The sequence below is a fragment of the Ambystoma mexicanum genome, chromosome 1p (assembly GCF_040938575.1).
Source record: "Ambystoma mexicanum isolate Mex_15411 chromosome 1p, UKY_AmexF1_1, whole genome shotgun sequence".
NCBI classification, from domain to species: domain Eukaryota; kingdom Metazoa; phylum Chordata; class Amphibia; order Caudata; family Ambystomatidae; genus Ambystoma; species Ambystoma mexicanum.
The window spans coordinates 522,804,899-522,823,873 of record NC_090921.1 but is presented as its reverse complement, the minus strand read 5'-3'; the positions used below and the strand labels follow the sequence as shown (position 1 = coordinate 522,823,873).

At 48.3% G+C, this 18,975-nt stretch overlaps 1 protein-coding gene across 4 annotated transcripts in view; it reads right to left on the bottom strand.

Annotated features, from left to right (window-relative positions):
* ZFR2 (zinc finger RNA binding protein 2) overlaps positions 1-18,975 on the bottom strand; it is a 2,121,586-nt gene that overhangs the window by 1,181,256 nt on the left and 921,355 nt on the right. For all 4 annotated transcript variants that reach the window (XM_069649412.1, XM_069649413.1, XM_069649415.1 and 1 more), the window contains one exon: positions 3,759-3,943. In XM_069649412.1, the coding sequence (XP_069505513.1) occupies positions 3,759-3,943 (185 nt within the window). The remainder of the gene's footprint in view (positions 1-3,758; positions 3,944-18,975) is intronic.

Below are 18,975 nucleotides of genomic sequence, written 5' to 3'. Positions count from 1 at the left end.
TAAGAGAGAAGGACTGTGGGGAAAAGGGTTTAATTTCGAATAGCCTATAAAGGCCTCAAGTACTTTGTCCTCTTCCCTTGTGTAATACCATGTCTCTCCTGGGTTATCTCCCCGAGCATAACCCCAGGTTTTCCTACCCCGGTGATCATCCCTCGCTCGTCCTCCTCCCCAGGGTTGGGATCTGAGAGCGCCACCCCTTCCTTGGCCACCTGAATAAGGGACTCTTTGTCATGATCTCTGCTTCCAAAAGGTCAGGGTTTTCCCAACTCCCTTGGAAGCAGATCCATAACCCAGGTTCCGAGTGCCAACCAGTCCCAATTGGGACCTTTTGGACCCAGTCCTGGTGCCAGTGGCACCAGGCTCATAAATATGCCCAGTCCCAGCGCTGGAAGCGCCGGGCTCATAATGCTTGGGTGGACTTACCTGCAGCAGACCATGCTGCTTACTTGCCTGCCAGTTGAGCCTCTGATCCTCTTCTGTTTGGAACTACTTTTCCTGTTGGGTGGGGCAGGAGCCACTCCCTAGATTCAGAACACTGGAACTCTTCTGGAAAGCAGGAACTCTTTTCTTACCTAGGCGTGGCTGTGGAAGGAGACACCTAAGCACTACAGGAGGCTATTTAAACCACACCCGATGGATGAATCTTGCTTTGCGTTATTCTGCATCCTCTGCAGCAGAACGCTCATCGTGTCTTCTGCCTCTGATCCTGGGCCTAAGGAAAAAGGCTTACCATCCTGAATCCAGTCTTCAGCAACACCTATAAAGACAAGAAAGAACAGGTTAGCATTACGGTCTTCAGTGACAGCTCTTCACTTACCTGGTCCATCGGCTGTCACCAACGCCTTGCGCTGCATTGCGGCATCTGAAAGACAAAGGCTTACCTACTCTTCGTGCGCTCCGGAGGTCTTCACACTGCATTCCGGCATCTGAAAGACAAAAGCTTACCAACTCTTCGCACGCTCCGGAGGCCTTCGGCGCTGCATCCCGCATCTGAAAGACAAAACAAGGTGCGTTTAAAGACATTGGGGAACTTTAATACTCACGTGCCATTCCTCCTTTCCACATCTAACCCAGTGGGTATTCCGGCACCCTGCAGCCGCTCCGAACTTGTACCTGCAAAATAAAAAGACAGTTAGAGCGCATCGTGAAGCAGGCAACAAGCGCTTACTTACGTGCTTCCAGGCGCTTCTATTCATCACACACGGGCTCCATCTTCAACTCACTTCAGCCCGTCATCCGCCATCGCCGGAACCCTGCAAAACAAGAAACATCATTACTAAAGACTTTAAAGACATTAGAATTACTCGAAACTTACAGTTTGTGCAGTAAACGACGGACAGCAGTCCTCTGAAGTCAAGAGGCCTGCTCCCCTTATCCAGTGAAGAAACTGGTTACAGCACCCTGCCCCGAGGCAGATGGAGAGCACGGCGTTCACTTACCTAAGGTGAGAGCGTTAACCTTTGGGGTTCTACAGGAGAAGAGAAAGGGAAGAAGAGAGAGACATTCAATAACCCAGTTCCTTAATCCCATATTTTCTATCTGCAGACATCTTACCCTTCGAGTCAGACATACAGTGCACAGAGGTCCAGCCCAAAGAGCCAGCCGTGTGTTACACATCACCTTTGAAGATACGGTATACGCCCAGTCAAGACCGGCGCCTCTACGGGAATCAGGTGAGCGTTACACTCTTGAGGCCTGGTTGGGATAATACCCTCAGGTTTCTCACACAAGGCACTCGTCCTCTGAATAACTCTTCAAAAGGAGCAGACTCTTTGCCTCTCTTGTCTCTGCCATAATAACAACCTGGGTTTCCCTTTAAGACTCACATCTCTCTGTCTTCCACAGGCTATGGCACTAGAGCTTGTGTCAACTTCAAAATAGTCTTTACAAGCAGCCAGTTTCCTTTCGCAACTTTACCTGCACCTTTCTGCCAGATATCAGCCCAATTAATTAATCAGAAGCCTTGGTGCAACTCTCTTAGCTTCAGGTAATGCTCGCACTCATATCTTAGGCCAATTAACTTATTAACTTCACAGTACAGTTAGACACGCGGCCACTCCTTTAGACAGTAACAGTCTTAAATATTGAGCAATTGATTAAGGAAGCGTTGGCTTTCTACGCAAGTAAAAGGGACTTTCAGAAGACCCGCACATGCTACATTTCCTTTGTGTCAGTATTTCAACTTCAACAAACAACTTCTACTCACTTCAAACCCTACGTGAGTGAATATGGAAACTGGATACTGTTGCCGGCAATGCTTGTGCAAGGTATCAGAACACTGTACTTCACTCACCGGCTTCTTTGACAATTGCTCTGCAGGTGGCACTGCTTCCACGCCTTATGCCACAACTTCTATTGCTTCTGGCTTCTTAGGGACCCACACACTTCCTCTGTAAAGGTGTCTCTGGGTCTGTCACACGCTTATGGAGCCCCTCTCACTCCTGAGACCCACAGCTTGGCAACTCCTCCACGCCTCAGTCTCCAGCACATTCGCTGCATGGCAACCACGGCAATCAGGCTCACATGGGGAAAGACAGCTCTCCTGCACAACTTCCACTGTGCAGCCTCTGCTCTTCAAAATGTGGGAAAACAGGACCCACTCAGAACAAGCAGGTGAAATCTGCTGTCTCCACGTTCTGGCATTCCTCTTGTTCTCTCACTTCTGCTTCGTTTGCCAGCCGTGTGCCTTCTTCCTTCTCCTACTGCTACAGTTTGCATTCCAGTCACAGATCCAGCTCCTTCCACTCCTAATTGCCTGCACCTGAGGGGGAATTTTATGATTCCCAGGTTCTTTCAGGTGTGGACTGTAAGGCTTAATTGCCTGGCTGCAGCATGCCTCTTCTGCCCTCTTCCTCGTCCCATTACTCCTGGGGTTATGGGACTTGTAGGCCCATTCAACAAAGGAGTTTTATTCAAGAATTGAATTAATTAGAAGGGCAGATCTACTTCCCTTAAACTAATTTAAAGATGGGCTGTTAAAATGGGTTGTTACATAGGAAGATATTAGATTTAAGGCATTTACTCAATATCCTTTTACATTATACATTTGGGTGTAAGGAGCGTGTTTATCCTGAGATAGTTTGCAAGATCTTTCGGTCAATAAGGCTTGATCAGATTTAACAGAACTTGTACCCCGGGTCAGAGATCTTATATGCGGGTCAGGGACATTATAATGGCAATATGCCATTACCTGATATGGCAATCCAGTGGACAAATACTGTGTCTCAACCCACAGTACCTCTTCACCACCCTGGCCCCTGTCTCCTCGCAGGTGATCCTCCCACAGTACACCACCCCCGAGGTCAGGATCAGGAAGCGTCTGCCTTTTGCAGGCACCTGGGAGGAGACTTTAGGCAAGGTTTCAGTAAAGGGTCCGTAAGATTCTTCAAACTATTCAGAAAAACAAAAGCAATTATCCGGTTACCACCACAAGGTGTTGGCATATGCACAGCTTTGTAATTTACAGCTTAAAGTGCACTGCAAAATTGCAGATATTTAAGTCTCTCTAACTTCTCATGGACAACAGTGATGAAGGGGTCTCTAGAATTGATCGCAACCCAGGAACTCTTAGCTGTTAGGACATCAGACATGTCCACACTAGACTCAGTGATGACAAATCAGACATAAAATGTCCCCATTTCACGCAGAAGCAATTGAGATTTATCACGTGTCAAGAACCTTAAGACACTAGGCATAATTCTCTATACTTCAACACAAATGATATTTGACTTTAAAGTGGCAAACCATTGGCACATTACCTCCTCCACAAACTCATGTCCAACTGGATTCACACTGGGAGCCGGGACACCCAGATTGTCACCAAAATCGTCCTTTGTGAAATTGTCATTTTGCAATTCGGGCCTGGATGGAGTCACCATTAGCAGCTCCTTCTTGATAACAAGTGGCCCTGCCTTTGCCACCAGAGGCTGCAGTTTGGAACTGCCTAGAGGAAAGATTACAAAATCAATCAAATGAAATGATAATTCCATAGATATTTAAAATGTACATACCCGGCAAAAATACAATTTTGGATTTATGTATATGCAAACTACTAATAGCGATGTGATGCCTTATTTAGGTTGTATGTTTGTATGTTAACGCTTAATGAGTAACTTTCCATTTCCGAACAGCTAAGATTGATACGCTTAACAATGACCACACTGGCATACACAAAAATAGTTCTTAAATTTAATATTCGTTTTTTACAATGAGCACAAATCAAAGGAAAAAACATTGAGGAATTCTCTGACTAAAAATAATTCTTCCCCAATAAAATATCAGATATTTCATAGAATGCTTAGCATCAACCAAGCTATTTCCGCTAAGCATGATCTCTAAACAATCACTCCTACTTATATTTCTGTTAGTAGTGAACACATAGGGTTAAAAACATCACAGTAATTCCTGCATTCTTAGCATTTCGGCCGCTTCAGTCATACATATGGGTGGACCCTCCAAAGAATGGTAATGGGGTTTGTGCCAGAGTACTTCAAAGGAGTTCAGAAACAACCCTCCGAATTCTGAATGGAAAGTCATTTGCATTTCAGGATTCGCCTTTTACCACCCTGACAGGTATTTTGTCTGCTTGAGTGTGTAAGCAACATATGGTCAGGTGACAAAATGATGGAGGGTGGTGTAGATGACCAAACAGACTTAAAGGCTGTGAAAGACAGGGAACCAACAGATGACTCAATAGTAACTTGGAGTTCTACATATTTTTTTAATCTTGTTTTCACAGGGTTAGGGACTGCATACCAATCGCTACAATGCCCAAGCAAATGCTTAACTTCTGTTGGGACTAAGGCACTCTAGTCTTTCCATCTTTCTAGGGTCAAGCTCAGTTTAACCAGTACAAACAGTCATTCACAGTCCCTAGGATTTTATATTCTACTTCTTTCTTGGCTGGAAATTGGAGTTGCCCAGCTCTGCTTCTTGCCCCCCTCCTCTTTTCATTCTCCATTGTTCTTCTCCTCTCCGTCCTCCGCCATTTGATGTTCCTCCTCTCCCCCCCTCTGCCTCCCCATAGATATTTCCACTCTTCTTCCTCACTCTCTATATACTCACCCTTCTCTCCCCAACTGTGCTCCAACCTCTGCCTTCTCTGGTCTCTCCTTAACCTCCAACAATCCCATCTAAATGTGCAGCAGCTGCATGCTCAACAGGTGCAGGCTTTCTGATTGGAGATCCCCTGGGGAACCACAACGTAACCAGGTATTATTATCTGTGCGGAAGGCTGGCCTGCGGTGCCACACATTGCGGGTATGCCTGGACTATGTGCCCTCTACAAGTCAGGCGTTGGCCAATCAACCTCAGGACAGGACTGATGGGGTCTGGCATTGCCAACTTCCACTTAAAGTATGTTCCTTACCTCATCAGAATTACTGCATTCTCCAAATGTTTGATTCAAGCTGTCACACTGCACGTATCAAAAGCTGATTTGGCACCTGTACCCTGCTACAAACTGGCATTTGCTGAGGCCGGTAGGCAGTTCTCTGAGCCCCATGGTCATTCTGTGTAAGTGTCATCATCAGCTTTCCATCTCTGTGCATATGTGATCTTTCGTGGATATGGCAGGGTGTGCTACATACAAGGCAGGCGATGAAATGGTCGCTGTGGTGGAGCTCCCATATACATCCTCGTGGGCTAGCTTGGCACAGCAGGCAGCAGCGCCAGCACATTCCCCTCTCTTCACACATCAGCCTCTCCATTGTGACCTTGTCACAAAGATAAGAATACTTGTGGCACTATCATGAAAAATCTTTAATTATTCTCAAGTTCCAGCCCTTACGTCCTATAGTTTTTGCCATTGGCATTTAATATACTGCTGATACGCAATGCCCTCTGAAATAATACAAAACCATGTCTCACGGTAAACCGGCACCCATACATTTCTTTTTTTTTCTCCATCACCAATGTGGCCAACGGTAAGCAAAGTGCACCTTTCAAGTAATTCTATGATGGTGGTGCTGCATGGAAGCCATACTATACATGCACAAGCTTTTATTAACAACCGAAATGTTTACAAGCCATACTATACATGCACAAGCTTTTATTAACACCCGAAATTGTTGCATCATGAAATGTCCTGCAGGATAGGCACTCAAAGGCATCCCCACAATGGTGCCAAGCACATATGTACAGTGCAGAGCATAAGGGACACTTGCTTCATAATCCAAGCATTGGTACAGCAGAAGGTTCAATACTTGACATGAAAAAGAAAGCAGCCACGGGAGAAGAGTTTGAAACTCTCCATTTTTTGTGAACTGTTAGGATCTAAAACAGCAGATCATTAATACTAAATAATATGGTAATTTCTACAAAATATAATTTTACATCATACATACAGCCAAAGAACTCAGTTTTAATTACTGTACTGTAGCTCTACAATAACCTACAGTAAAATACACTGTTTGACTGAAATGTGTGCCTCTGTTGTAAAGAAATGGAGTACAAAATAGTATAAAGAGATATATGTATGACCAACATAGAAATGCCCTAAAAGGGAGGGGAATATATCTAGAGGGTAGCCAGTAATATGGTAAAAAAACACTGTCCTCAAAAACAATGTCGAAATAATGGTTTCTTTTTTATCGTCTCCAAATTTCATTCTGAAAAACTTGCTGCACAAAACCTTGCAAACGGGGGTAGGGGAAGTTGATCGACTACACCTCTCATTGTGCTATGCATATGTTGTGCAGCTGTTGAGGACTCTGCCAATTCTGTGGAGCCATTGTCACTGCTCGCTCCCAAGCAAAGTGCTCCATCCCTTCCCTAAGCTGCAACAGCAACACCAAACACATCTACAATTTCAATTGTTGATTAGGCGCACTGAGGGAAGGGGGGAGGCCATGATGAATGAGAAAATGTGGGGGAGTCGGTGTAATGCGAAAGTACGGATGCTCACCCGCTGTCTAGCGTTTTATGTGTTTCAGTCAGCCTTCAAATTGCACGTCCCGACACTGCCTTGAGATAGACACTACGTGTGGTGTTTTAACAGGTTGCACACTCCTGAAATACAAGTCACTGTCAATCCAAGGATGCAGGAATAAGATGAAATACCCATGTTTAAGGAAGCAATATATTTGTATTGGTATTTTTAGAGAAGAGTTTTCTATCACAGTCAATATCAAAAATAACCACCTACGGGAAGTCAGCAGGCTTCCTATATCAATGAGTCCTATTTTCCATCGCATAGAACTCAAATACCTCTTTCCCCAATCCCTACAGGTGGGAGCATCCCAAAGATCGATTCTTCCCCCAATCCTCTTCACTGTATACACCTCCCCTGGGCAAACTCATCTTATCCTTTGGTTTTCACTTACTCTTCTTTGCCAATGACACCCAGATCGTTTTCCCTTTTCCATCCTTCACTCCTGCCATTGCTTAATGCATTAACACCTGCATCAAAGCCTTCCATCACATGATGGCCTTCCGCTCCACTCTCTCATGCTAAACACCTCCAAGATGGAATTCTGTTCTCTCCCTGCCTCCAATGCTAACCCCATTCTCCCATCTCCTTCCGACCTTCTTGGGGTCCTCTTTGGCACCAGCCTAAGACAGAAATGGCTCACCGCTACTGCTGCCGGAATCCACCTTTCTGATGTAAGGAAACTCTTGTCCCACCTCACCAAACACTATCAAAGTTTTAATTTCTACCTTTGTGCTCAGCAAACTAGACCTATATTCCCGACTTTGTTCTACTGTCAAAGTGGTTGAATCAGATTTTGGAGCATTTGTCTTACCACAAGAGATATAGATGGCAGGCTGGGGTTATGGGGGTTACAGGGCGTATCCCATTTTGCCAAAACAAATGCGACCAAAAAAGTTTTGACCAATTAATTTTGAACAAACTTCATAGATAGCTCAAGGGCAACATCCTCGCCTTGGAAGCAAGATGACAAAGAGCACCACAGGCTCAATCCCTGGGCCCATGCTTAAAAACCTCTGGGTATTAGGCGCTTTATAAATAACCTATCATATCATATCATATATCATAGATCCAATTAGACTACTCCCTGGCCTTCCCTTTTACTCCTTCTCACTCCTCAATCGATTTCTCAATCTTGCTGCAAGTAGCCTATATGCTTATTGAGATCTTCCCACACCTCGGCATACTGTGTGGCTTTTAATGCATAATTGTTCTTTATACATTCCAACTCCTCATTTATCAATATTTTCATGGCCTTGCTTTCACTACATTGGTGACTGCATCTCTTTCTCTCTAAGCATCCTCCCAAACCCTGCGATCTGGTTCTCTCCACAATTACTCCATCCACTTCCCTGTGCTCTCTTTCGCTCCTTCTACCTACTCACCCCCTTCTAATTGAAACCCTACGACATTAAAGACAGTGCATCAGTAGAATTGGCTACTAGAAGACTCAAAATCAACAAGAAAGTGACCGTTTAATTCCCCTCCCTAGCCCTCTATGACAGAGCATAGCTTATCCCTACAGAGTATGTCCCACATACTTATAATACAAGTTAAATATGTATATCATTCGCATGTGAAGGCAGTAAACCTTCCCATCGCTTATCTTATTTATGTCTTTTGTTCCTCGCTGTCCTCATTTATTCTTTCAGACATCAACCTCCCATTGTAAGGGAACCTTACCAGGGAATCCCTCTTTCATCTTTATCCATGCCTATGTATATAATGTCTTTATAAAATTACATCCCATTTGTTCAATAAATACAAATGATGAAATAAATACAAATCTTCAGTTCCGCAGGCCGAATATCACCTTGACTATCATAGACCTTTTTTAATCTCATTTAAATACATGCACCTCACCCAAAACTGAAATTAAAAAAAGAACTTCATGGCTCACGAGCATGGATTCTTACAGAGTCCACTAATTTTCAGAAATTGCCCCCACTTGAAATGCAATGCAGGCGACAGTCTGTGGCAGTGTGATCACTTTCAAAACAAGCATGTGCAGATGTGTCACGCCACGTTGGGGACCGGGGTCCGCTGCGCCCGCTCTTCCCGTCACCTCCTGGCGAGTCTACCTGCGCTTCCGCGCCTGGGGGTTCGCCAGAGGGAGAGCATTGGGTGTCGGGCCGGAGGGCTACGGCGCATGCGCGGGAGACCTCGGTCTCGGTTCCGCGCATGCGCCGTGGACTGGGCTCGAGTCCTAGGAAGGGCTTGCCTTCCAGGACTCGCTTTGAGTACGCCGGCGCCCGGAGGTGAAGCAGCTTGCGTTCCAAGCCTCACGGGCGCCGGCCACCCATAAAAGGAGCCGCAGATCGAGGCAAGCCGCGTCTCAACGCGGTTTTCTTCGTTCTGTGAGCTTTCCTACCTGGGCTGCCTGCTACTTACTTGAGCCCACCCTAGGCTGCCTGCAACTTACCTGAGTCCACTCTGGGCTGCCTGCTACCCCTCTGAGTTCCTCCCTGGGCCTGCCAGCATACCTTACCTGAGTTCCTCCCTGGGCCTGCCAGCATACCTTACCTGGGTTCTCCCTGGGCCTGCCAGCATACCTTACCTGGGTTCTCCCTGGGCCTGCCAGCATACCTTACCTGGGTTCTCCCTGGGCCTGTCAGCATACCTTACCTGGGTTCTCCCTGGGCCTGCCAGCATACTTTACCTGGGTTCTCCCTGGGCCTGCCAGCATACTCTACCTGGGTTCCCCTGGCTCTGCCAGCAACTTACCAGACTCAACTCAGGGCCTGCCGACATACTTTTACCTGGATCTCCCTGGGTCTGCCAGCATACACTTACCGGGTCCCCTGTGATTGCTGCCCTAGGGTTACCTTTCGGTCCCCTTCAGTTTGGTCACCTGTTCCAGCTTGATTCCTTCCATTCCTGTCCGGCCTTACCCTGTACATCCGTTCCTGTGGACTAAGAATATATCTGCCATGCCGGAATCTTTGACCTCTGCTTCAGTTCACATGCTTTTGGACTTGATTCCATCGGATTCCATCCTTGCCCGTGATCGGCAACAAGACTGTAGCCTCTCCTGTCTGTGCTTGCACAGTCCCTTCGTCACCTTAATCAGGAGAGTGGGGGGCGTGGCTTGGACGGCCATGTAAGAGGTCGCACTCTGGAGGAGCTCCGCTGATCCTGTTTTGATCCTGATGGAGGGGTACGTCCACGGGGGCCCGGCCAACGTTGGAAATCGATGTCCAGGTGTGTGAATGCCACCACTACACCCGGTGAAAGTTTGGGACGTCTGGAAGGCCTAGAAACCGAAATAAATGTGATTGACTGGGACGAGCCCTGAGCAGGCGGACTAGACAAAATGGCGGCGACACGCTGCGAACACCGAAGATCATGAAGTCAGTGTCGCGATCACGAGTGCAGGACCCTTGGGTCCCTTTGCTTGGAGACTAAAACACATGAGCGCCGCCTAGGACGCACGGTGGCCCAGCGAGCGGGAGAGCCGAAAGGATGTAGCTGTGACGACAGGAACGTGGGCCTAATGGTTGGGGTGCTCCGGGCGTGTCGGATGCCCCATGGTGTGGTGGGCCAGGCTTTGGGCATTGTGTGGCGTGACTCCCCCCTCGGTGCCTGGCGGGACGGGCCCCCGCTCGACTCATACAACAACATGACCACGAGAGGTGTGAAACCCAAGGCCAAACAGCCCACGATGGAGGCTTACGCCAAGTCCCCCCCAGGGGCGGAAGGAGGCAAGAACAAAGAGACCCCCGTGACGACCGCAGAGTCACCGGGCACGATACAGGAGGTGCTGGCGGCGATTGCGGACTTAAAAGTGTCATGGGAGACCAAGTTGGGCCTCGCCATGAAAGAGCTACAGGAAGGCTTAAACCTCAAGATCGGTGCCGTCCAGGAGGAGGTGATCTGCTTAGGCTGGATGTGAGGGCGGTCTCGGAGCGCACGGGGACCATCGAGAAGGAGACGGCCACGAACACGGCAGACTGCGCTGCTCATAAAAAGGAACTACACGCCCTTGTGCAACGGGTGGGCAACCTGGAGGACAGAGCGGAGCAGGCGGAGGGACGTGCCAGACGCAACAATATTCGTATCGTGGGCCTACCTGAAGTAACTGAAGAGCCAGACCCCACGGAATTTGTGGAATCATGTATTTGCAGGAGATTACCGGCGGGGTACTGACCCAGGGGTTTGCAGTTGAGAGAGCTCATACAGCCCTAACCAGGAGGCCGCCTCCTGGGGCCCCCCCCCCCGCGGCCGGTGATCGCGAAAATTCTGAACTACCGAGATCGCGAAAAGATTCTTGAATTCTTTCGAAAAGGGGGAACGATTGACAGAGGATCGGCCAAGATCACGGCCTACCCTGACTACACGCTACAAGTACAGCGGAGTCGGATGCACTTCGGGGCGGTGAAAAGGAGACTTCGTGAAGCTGGCCATCGCTACATGCTACTCTACCCGGCCAAATTGAAAGTTTTCTACAGAAGCAGATCCCTGTTCTTTGAAACACCAACTGAAGCAATGGACTGGCTAGACGCGCTGGGCAGTCCTCAAGAATCGGGCATCCAGGCAGAGACTATGGAAGATAAGTATCTTATGGCTGGGCCGCCTGGGGCAATGGGGCCGAGACATTGGGACTTGAATATAGTCATTTGTACGGTATGTGATGCGTATGATGTGGTGCTGACTGGCTGGCCCATTGGGCGTGTCTACCCGTGGTTACTTGATTGGGAGCTCCAAGAGGCTTCCTTTGTCCCCAGTAGTAACATATCTAGTTAGTTAGGTCGCTGTTAGATCGGCGACGCCCCGCGGGGTCCTATTCCTTGTATACGGGATAAGACCAGACGCGGGTGGGCCTGAGATCCAGGGATGGAGCTGGGCTTTTGTTGGGATGGGAGGGGTTGTTTGCTGTGGTGTGTAGTTGGGAAACAGGGAGGGGGGATGGGGATCAAGGGCGGAAGAGCCGGCGGAGTGTTAGACCAAGGGGGTATTGTGGGGAGGGCGGGGCTGAATACAGATCAAACCGATGGCATCGGATAGTCTTCGCATAGTTACCTGGAATGTCCAAGGCCTCAATAGTTACCTCAAGCGAAACAAAGTAATGCTATACCTGAAGAGGATGCGGATAGACATAGCCCTGCTACAAGAGACCCACCTCACCAGGGAGAAATTGGAGGTGGTCATGAGGAAGTGGAAGGGCAAGGTAGTGGGTGCCACATACTCGGCGTATGCTAGAGGGGTCATCACCTGGGTGGCGCCGCACGTGCCGTTCCGGGTGCTTGACTCGATAGTGGACCCGGAGGGTAGAATGGTGGCGATAACAGGACTCCTGGAGAACAGGGAAGTACACATCCTCAACCTGTATGCCCCCAAACATGATACTGCAGCCTACTTTAGATCCCTCTATGGCAAACTCGGCCCCTTGGTAGGGGGTGCGATGGTGTGGGGTGGGGACTTCAATTGCGTCTTAGATCCCAAAATCGACCGGTCCGCTGACACCAAAGGGAAAATGTCGCCGGCGGCCAAGGCGCTCGGGACATTGCTAGGAGACTTGGGACTGGTAGATGTGTGGAGGAGACTCCACCCCACGGAGAGGCAGTATTCGCACTATGCGGCGCCATACGATTCATATACGAGATTGGATTATGTGTTTGGAACTGCCGAGATAGCGGGCGAAATAGTGGGGGCGGAATACAAAGCTCGAGTATTGTCGGACCATTCGCCCCTGGTGGTAGAGTGGCGACACCAACCCCCTAGGCCTCGGGTCCCCACATGGAGGCTCCGGTCGGAGGCACTGCAGGATGAGGGATTCCGGGAAGACCTGAGGGTTGCCATCGGGGAATATTTTGAGATAAACACGGGTAGCGTGCGTTCTGCGGGAACTCTGTGGGAGGCCTTTAAGGTAGTGGTGCGCGGAGTGGCCATCTCTAAATCCAAGGGACTTCAAGGGGGTATCGGGAGGGAGCTTCAGGACACCGAGAGGGAACTGGAGAGCCTGGCTCGTCTCGAGAATGCCACTCAGGTAGACAAGACTAGGATGAGAGACCTTCAGGTGGCGTGCAGCGCTCTTTGGGACCGACTATGTAGACTGAACCATAGGAAATACACCGAGCGGCTGCACGCGGGGGGCGACAAGCCAGGCAGACTGTTGGCCTGGCTGTACAAGAGTGAGTCCCCCCGAGTGGTTATTCATGAGATCCGTGGTGAGGACGGTGGTCTTCGCAACACTCAGGATGGGGTGAACGAGGAATTCCTCAGGTTCTACAAACGTTTGAGGAGGACACTGGGGAGGACAGGAGCCAGGACATCCTGAACACACTGGAAGACATTGGTCTGCCCACCCTAGACGACCTGGAGCGGGAGGAACTGGACGCCCCTATCACTTCTGATGAGCTGGAGGTGGTGATCCGGGGCCTCCCCACGTGTAAGGCACCTGGAGCGGATGGACTGCCTGGTGAGTTTTACAAGGTGTACGTGCAAGAGCTGCTCCAGCCACTGCTGGCCTTGTTTAACGAGGCATACGAACAGGGAGAACTCCCGTTGTCCCTCCGTGAGGCCATGATTGTCCCATTACTGAAACCAGGCAAGCCGGCTGTTGAGTGTGGATCTTATAGACCTCTGTCCATGCTAAACTAGGACAGCAAAATACTCACGGCGGTGCTGGCCAACAGGTTGAAGAAGGTGATTGGCAAGCTGATCCACCCGGATCAAACGGGATATGTCCCAGGCAGGAATATCAGTGATAACCATAGGAGGCTGCACCATGTTATTGACCATACTAAGGATGACACGGGCGAGATGGCGGTAGTGTCGCTGGATGCGGTCAAGGCCTTTGATTCAGTGAGATGGCCTTGGCTGAAAGCGGCCCTGCAGGGATACGGCGTGGGCCCTGGTTATATCAGATGGGTCCAGTTGTTATATAGCAGCCCGGTGGCTAGGGTCAAGACTGGGGCCACAGTCTCGGATGCCTGGCAACTTAGCAGGGGGACCAGGCAGGGATGCCCTTGGTCACCCATGTTATATATACTCGCGCTGGAACCGCTGGCGATATGCCTGCGGCAACAATACGGAGAGGTGGGCATTAACACTGCCAGCGGCAGCCACTTAATATCTCTCTATGCGGACGATATGCTGCTGTACCTACGCTACCCGGAGGAGAACCTGCAGTACGTACTGGAAGTACTGGATCATTACGCTGTCCTCTCGGGCATATCAGTGAACCCCAGGAAGTCTAGCCTGTTCCCTTTGGGCGGGTACAAGGACTTCCCGTTGGAGAGGCTGCCTGTGTTGCCAATACCATGGCGGACCGACACGTTTAGGTACCTGGGGGTAAATATTTACCACCGGACTGAGGCGGTACACAAGCATAACAAAGAGAGAGCCATAGAGGGGGTCAGGAACAGCATGACATTCTGGTCCAGATTGCCCCTGTCCATGATGGGGAGGGCGGCTTTGCTGAAAATGGTGGTCCTTCCCAGACTCCTGCATTTCTTCGTGAACGTCCCGTATTTGATCCCTAAGAGCCTATTTGTACGACTTCATAGTATGTGTAGGGGCTTCGTGTGGGGTAACTCCAGGAATAGGGTGGCCCTGTGGAAGCTCCAGAACCCGTACGAGAAGGGGGATATAGGCTTGCCCAACTTCGAACTATATTATCTGGCGGGACAACTGTTGTATGTGGCCAGGTGGTTGTCTGATGAAGATTCGGCGGAATCTAGGTTGCTGCGTGAGGATGCGGCCCCATACTTCCTGAGAGAGGTGGTGTGGCTACAAAGGAATAAACTGACGGGAAGAGGGCGGCTATTGAGGTTGGGATGGGAGGTCTGGCACAGAACATGGAAATTGATGGGGGAGTCAGAACCGCTATCTTGGCAGGTCCCGCTGGTGGCCCTGTGCGAAAACGACACCCAACTGTTTCAGTCTGTCCGCAGGCACTGGGAGCCGGTGGGCCTGGCCACGCTTGGGGACATATGGAGGGAGGGGGAGGCGCTGGACTTTCAAAAGTTGCAGGAGGAGACGGGGGTGCACAGAGGCCAGTACATCACCTATGCCAGGCTAGTAAAACAAGTGAGAAAGAGATGGCCGGAGACGGCACTGGCAGATGATCCTGATGCCACCCTTGAAACTATGTATGATGTCTCAGAGGGTGGGCATGAAATATCACGGATATATGAACTCCTCAGAACGAAGGCTGGGAAAGAGTTGCCCCAACTGAGGCATGAATGGGAGGAGGAGATGGGTGGACTCATGACGGAGGGTCAGTGGAAGAGGGTCCTGGGATATCATAAAAAGGTGTCCCGAAATGCACGGCTCCAACAACTCCAGTTCTACATTACTCACAGGGCCTACCTGACTCCCCAGAAGATTGCACGGTTCGGAGGCTCGATCACTCAAAAATGCCCCAGGTGTGGGGAGGTGGACGCTGGGTTGCTACATATGTTTTGGGCCTGCCCAGAAGTGTATAGATTTTGGGAGGAGGTCAAGATGAAGCTCGCAAGTGGGGGAGTGGTGTTGGACGTGGGATCTGCCTGGTTGTGTATGCTTGGGATCTTCCCCAGGCCCAGACACTTTAGGCACCTGAGCAAGCTGAGGGACCTGGCATATGTTCTGGCCAAACGCAGGATTGCCATGAACTGGAAATCGGCTAGCAGGCCGAGAGTGGAACTATGGTGGGCGGACGTTATGAGGTGGGCGGAGGCTGAATCCGTGGTATGGTTTGAAGCGGTCACTAGAGGGGGCGAGGAGGAGATAGGGCCCTTGCTGGCCTGGCGACAATTGGTGGCCTCTATGACCAACCCACAACAGGGCTTGGACGAATCTGATAATTCGGAAGATGTGCCTACGGACAATGTTTCTCCTGACGGTGCCCCGACTGAGGATACAAGGGAGCCGGCTCTGGCTTGATGGGGGGTGGGGGGAGTTTTTTCTTTTTTTTTTCTTTTCTCGTATTTTCTTTTGTGTTTCTGTAAATAATTAACAGTTGTATTGTGTTGTGTTTTGTTTGTTTTTCTAAAATATAAAATCAATAAAATATTTAAAAAAAAAAAATCAGGAGAGTGCTTTCCGTGACATTGGGAATCGGCCCATCCTCCACCCAGTATCAGTTTTTGGGTGGCGGAGAGGCTGGTCTCTCGTGCCACAAGCTCGTCTTTCGACTGGTTCCAGACTGGCGACCTTGGCAAGATCAAAGACCAAGAAACCAGGTACGCAGCCCTCTCGTGCTTCCCAACTTGACAAGATGGGTTGTATGTGATATCATTTTAAAAACATCCTGTTGCAGAAATGTCATAGAAAAAATAAATAGTGCTTAAATATTGTGCTCTGGTCAAAATAATATTGGTGCATTTAAAAATATCTCTCCTGAAACATAGTTGGGAATCAATGTGCTGGAAATAGGCAAATCAAATATTGGTTATGGTTTTAAGCCCGTAAGTGAAAAGAACAGAGACAGGTCATACAATGCAAGCAGTTCAGCTGAAACCCGTGTGGAAATGTGTAACTGTTTACACAAGGGAGATAAGAATGGCGCAACCTTAGCCTGAGGCAAGTCTTCTCTAGGAAGAGAGATTTATGACCACAGAAGCCTACCGCTTTACAGCCAAATTTCCAAAGGTAAGAATGAGCTTGAAGGATATGCAGCTTCAGGCTTGTGAAATAAAGCGTGCAGCATTGCGCTTTAAATTGTGAAGTAATTATTTAACATTGTTTACAGATTTCATGACAGAAGAAACAGAGTGGAATACATACACACAGAAAGGGAGCAGTTGGTCTACTAACTGCTTTCATGGGGGCACCCTGTGAAATCCTGCCCGCGCCGCTCGTAGTCTTCTCCCTCCACCCCATGGCCATGGTTTTCTTTTTGAAATAGAATGTAGAACAACATTGTGTACCATTGTTATTAAATTACTGCTTCATTTTCTTGTCTTGATCACTTCAGATGCTGCTCTTCAGCACCACACGCAGCAAGTGGCCTACAATTAAGATGCCCTTGAATTAAGAAAAAACACTTAGTGTAAGAGAGGGGATGGGTTAACGCAGGTGCTTTTAAGCACAATGTTCATCCAGTTGCTGAATTCTAAATGGATACACCTTAAGAAGGTGAATCATGGCAACCAGTGTACAGGATAATAGGTGATGAGGTAAAGACAGGAACAAATACAAATCAAGAGATTCGCAGAATTCCTATACAGAAGGACAAATGGTGTGCAATGCCTGATTGCTTACATTTCTATCATTCATTTTTTAAAATTCTTTTGTGGTCACAGTATGGGAGTTTTTTTTATTTATAACATTGAGAGATTTGTTATGGTTGATAGTACTTTCTGTATTGAACTGATCTGACCAGAAACTACTAGTGCTATAATGCATTTGGTGGAGAAATTAAAATGCAACCCTAGTGAACTGAAGATACTGCCAAATAAACGACAATGCCTCAGACAGACTAGCAGAATAGTGCAAGAACAAACATGCACAAGAGCAAATATTATAAGGAAGAGTTTTGTGAATTCAAACTGACCCACCCAAAACATATTGTCGGCGAGGACTGAATGCACAGTACAGGAAGGTTCCCAAGCGAGGTCTACCAACACTCTAGCAATGATTTGGGCCAAAACGTTTTGCTAGAGGCTCGTTGCCACCCCCAAACCCACTTGCAAAGAGACCTTCATGGCTTTCACAGTGGCTTTTCAGGTTGTTGATCATCATTTGCCATCGTTTGAAAGGAAAATGCAGGGTACACAGAATGGGGGAGGCGGCATATGAGCTGCGGTCATCCAAATATTTAGAGAGAGTGTGTTTACATTCAAGAACGTACAAAAATAAGCCTCCCTCTCCCCAAGAGGTCTGTGAAAGAAAGAATTAAAAAGAGCGCATCAGATACGTAGAGCTTCATCTTGGAAAAGACAATTATTTGAGCACCCAGCTTCAAGAGAGACCATAAGTATCTACGCTTCAAAGAAAACCTCTCCAATCACTGATTGCCCTACTCAACTCTACTTCTCTCCCTCCAGAACTTTACCTGCCCCACCCATCTCAGCCACCTCTGCTACCCACGCACTGTAACCACCTGTGTCACTTATGTATAGCACTGCACTGCTTTCCAGATAGGTTCATACATGAATCCCATAGATAAATTAAGATTTATTATCGATAATGAGCAGAGTAAAAAATGTTGCTTTTGAGAGAAGTGTTGGGGCCAATAATATACTTACTGTATTAGCAAGTAAGGTGTATAAGGTTGCACCGGATGAGTTTCCTGCTACGGTCCTGGATGTGCAGTATATGCAGTGTTAATGGAGACTACACAAAAGCAGGTACAACATTCCGCACTCTGTCCATCTCCCAGCCACCCTAAGCATGATGTCATGGAGGCTGGAGACATAGTCCCTTCACACACCTACCTGCACCACTAAACACTCATTGGCTCATCTGGATCTGCATTGTTTTCTACATCATCCTTGGTTTGCTTAACCCTAGCTGTCTTCTCTGGACTCTATTAGGGATCGTTTTCATTGTATGCTAACTTCTTGCCTGTTTCTCTGACCACTTCCAGATTCTTTCCTAGGTATCTTGTTGTCCACCCATTGATTGTCCCCTCTGCCCGCATGCCAGACAATCATTAGACTCATATTATGGTACTTTTGTGTTCTTAGGTTGCTGTCCCCTTTGATTCCGTAGACTGAACCTACTTATCTTTATTTTCTGATGTTCTTGATCCAGTGAGCCTGCATACCACCTCCTCATTTCCTCTTCAGCTTTGAATCCCAATTTTCTTCCTTTATTACCTGGCTCCTTTTGCCTAATTCAGACCCCCTCAGCATTTCCTTCCTTGTCGGTCTGCATTTCCCTTGTCTCTAGGCTTTTGCTAGTTTCCTGGAAATGTACAATGGACTCAGGATATTGAAGGTTCCCACTCATGCACGTGTCCTCATAATAATGCAAAAGTAAAGATAACATACCCCATATAATAAAAAATGCCAGCAAAGAACTCTGCTGCCTGAGAGTGTTCTGCTAAAAATTACACAGGCAGCACATTAAAAAGGAACCAAGCATCATAAGTGACATCATACATAGGTATCGCATTT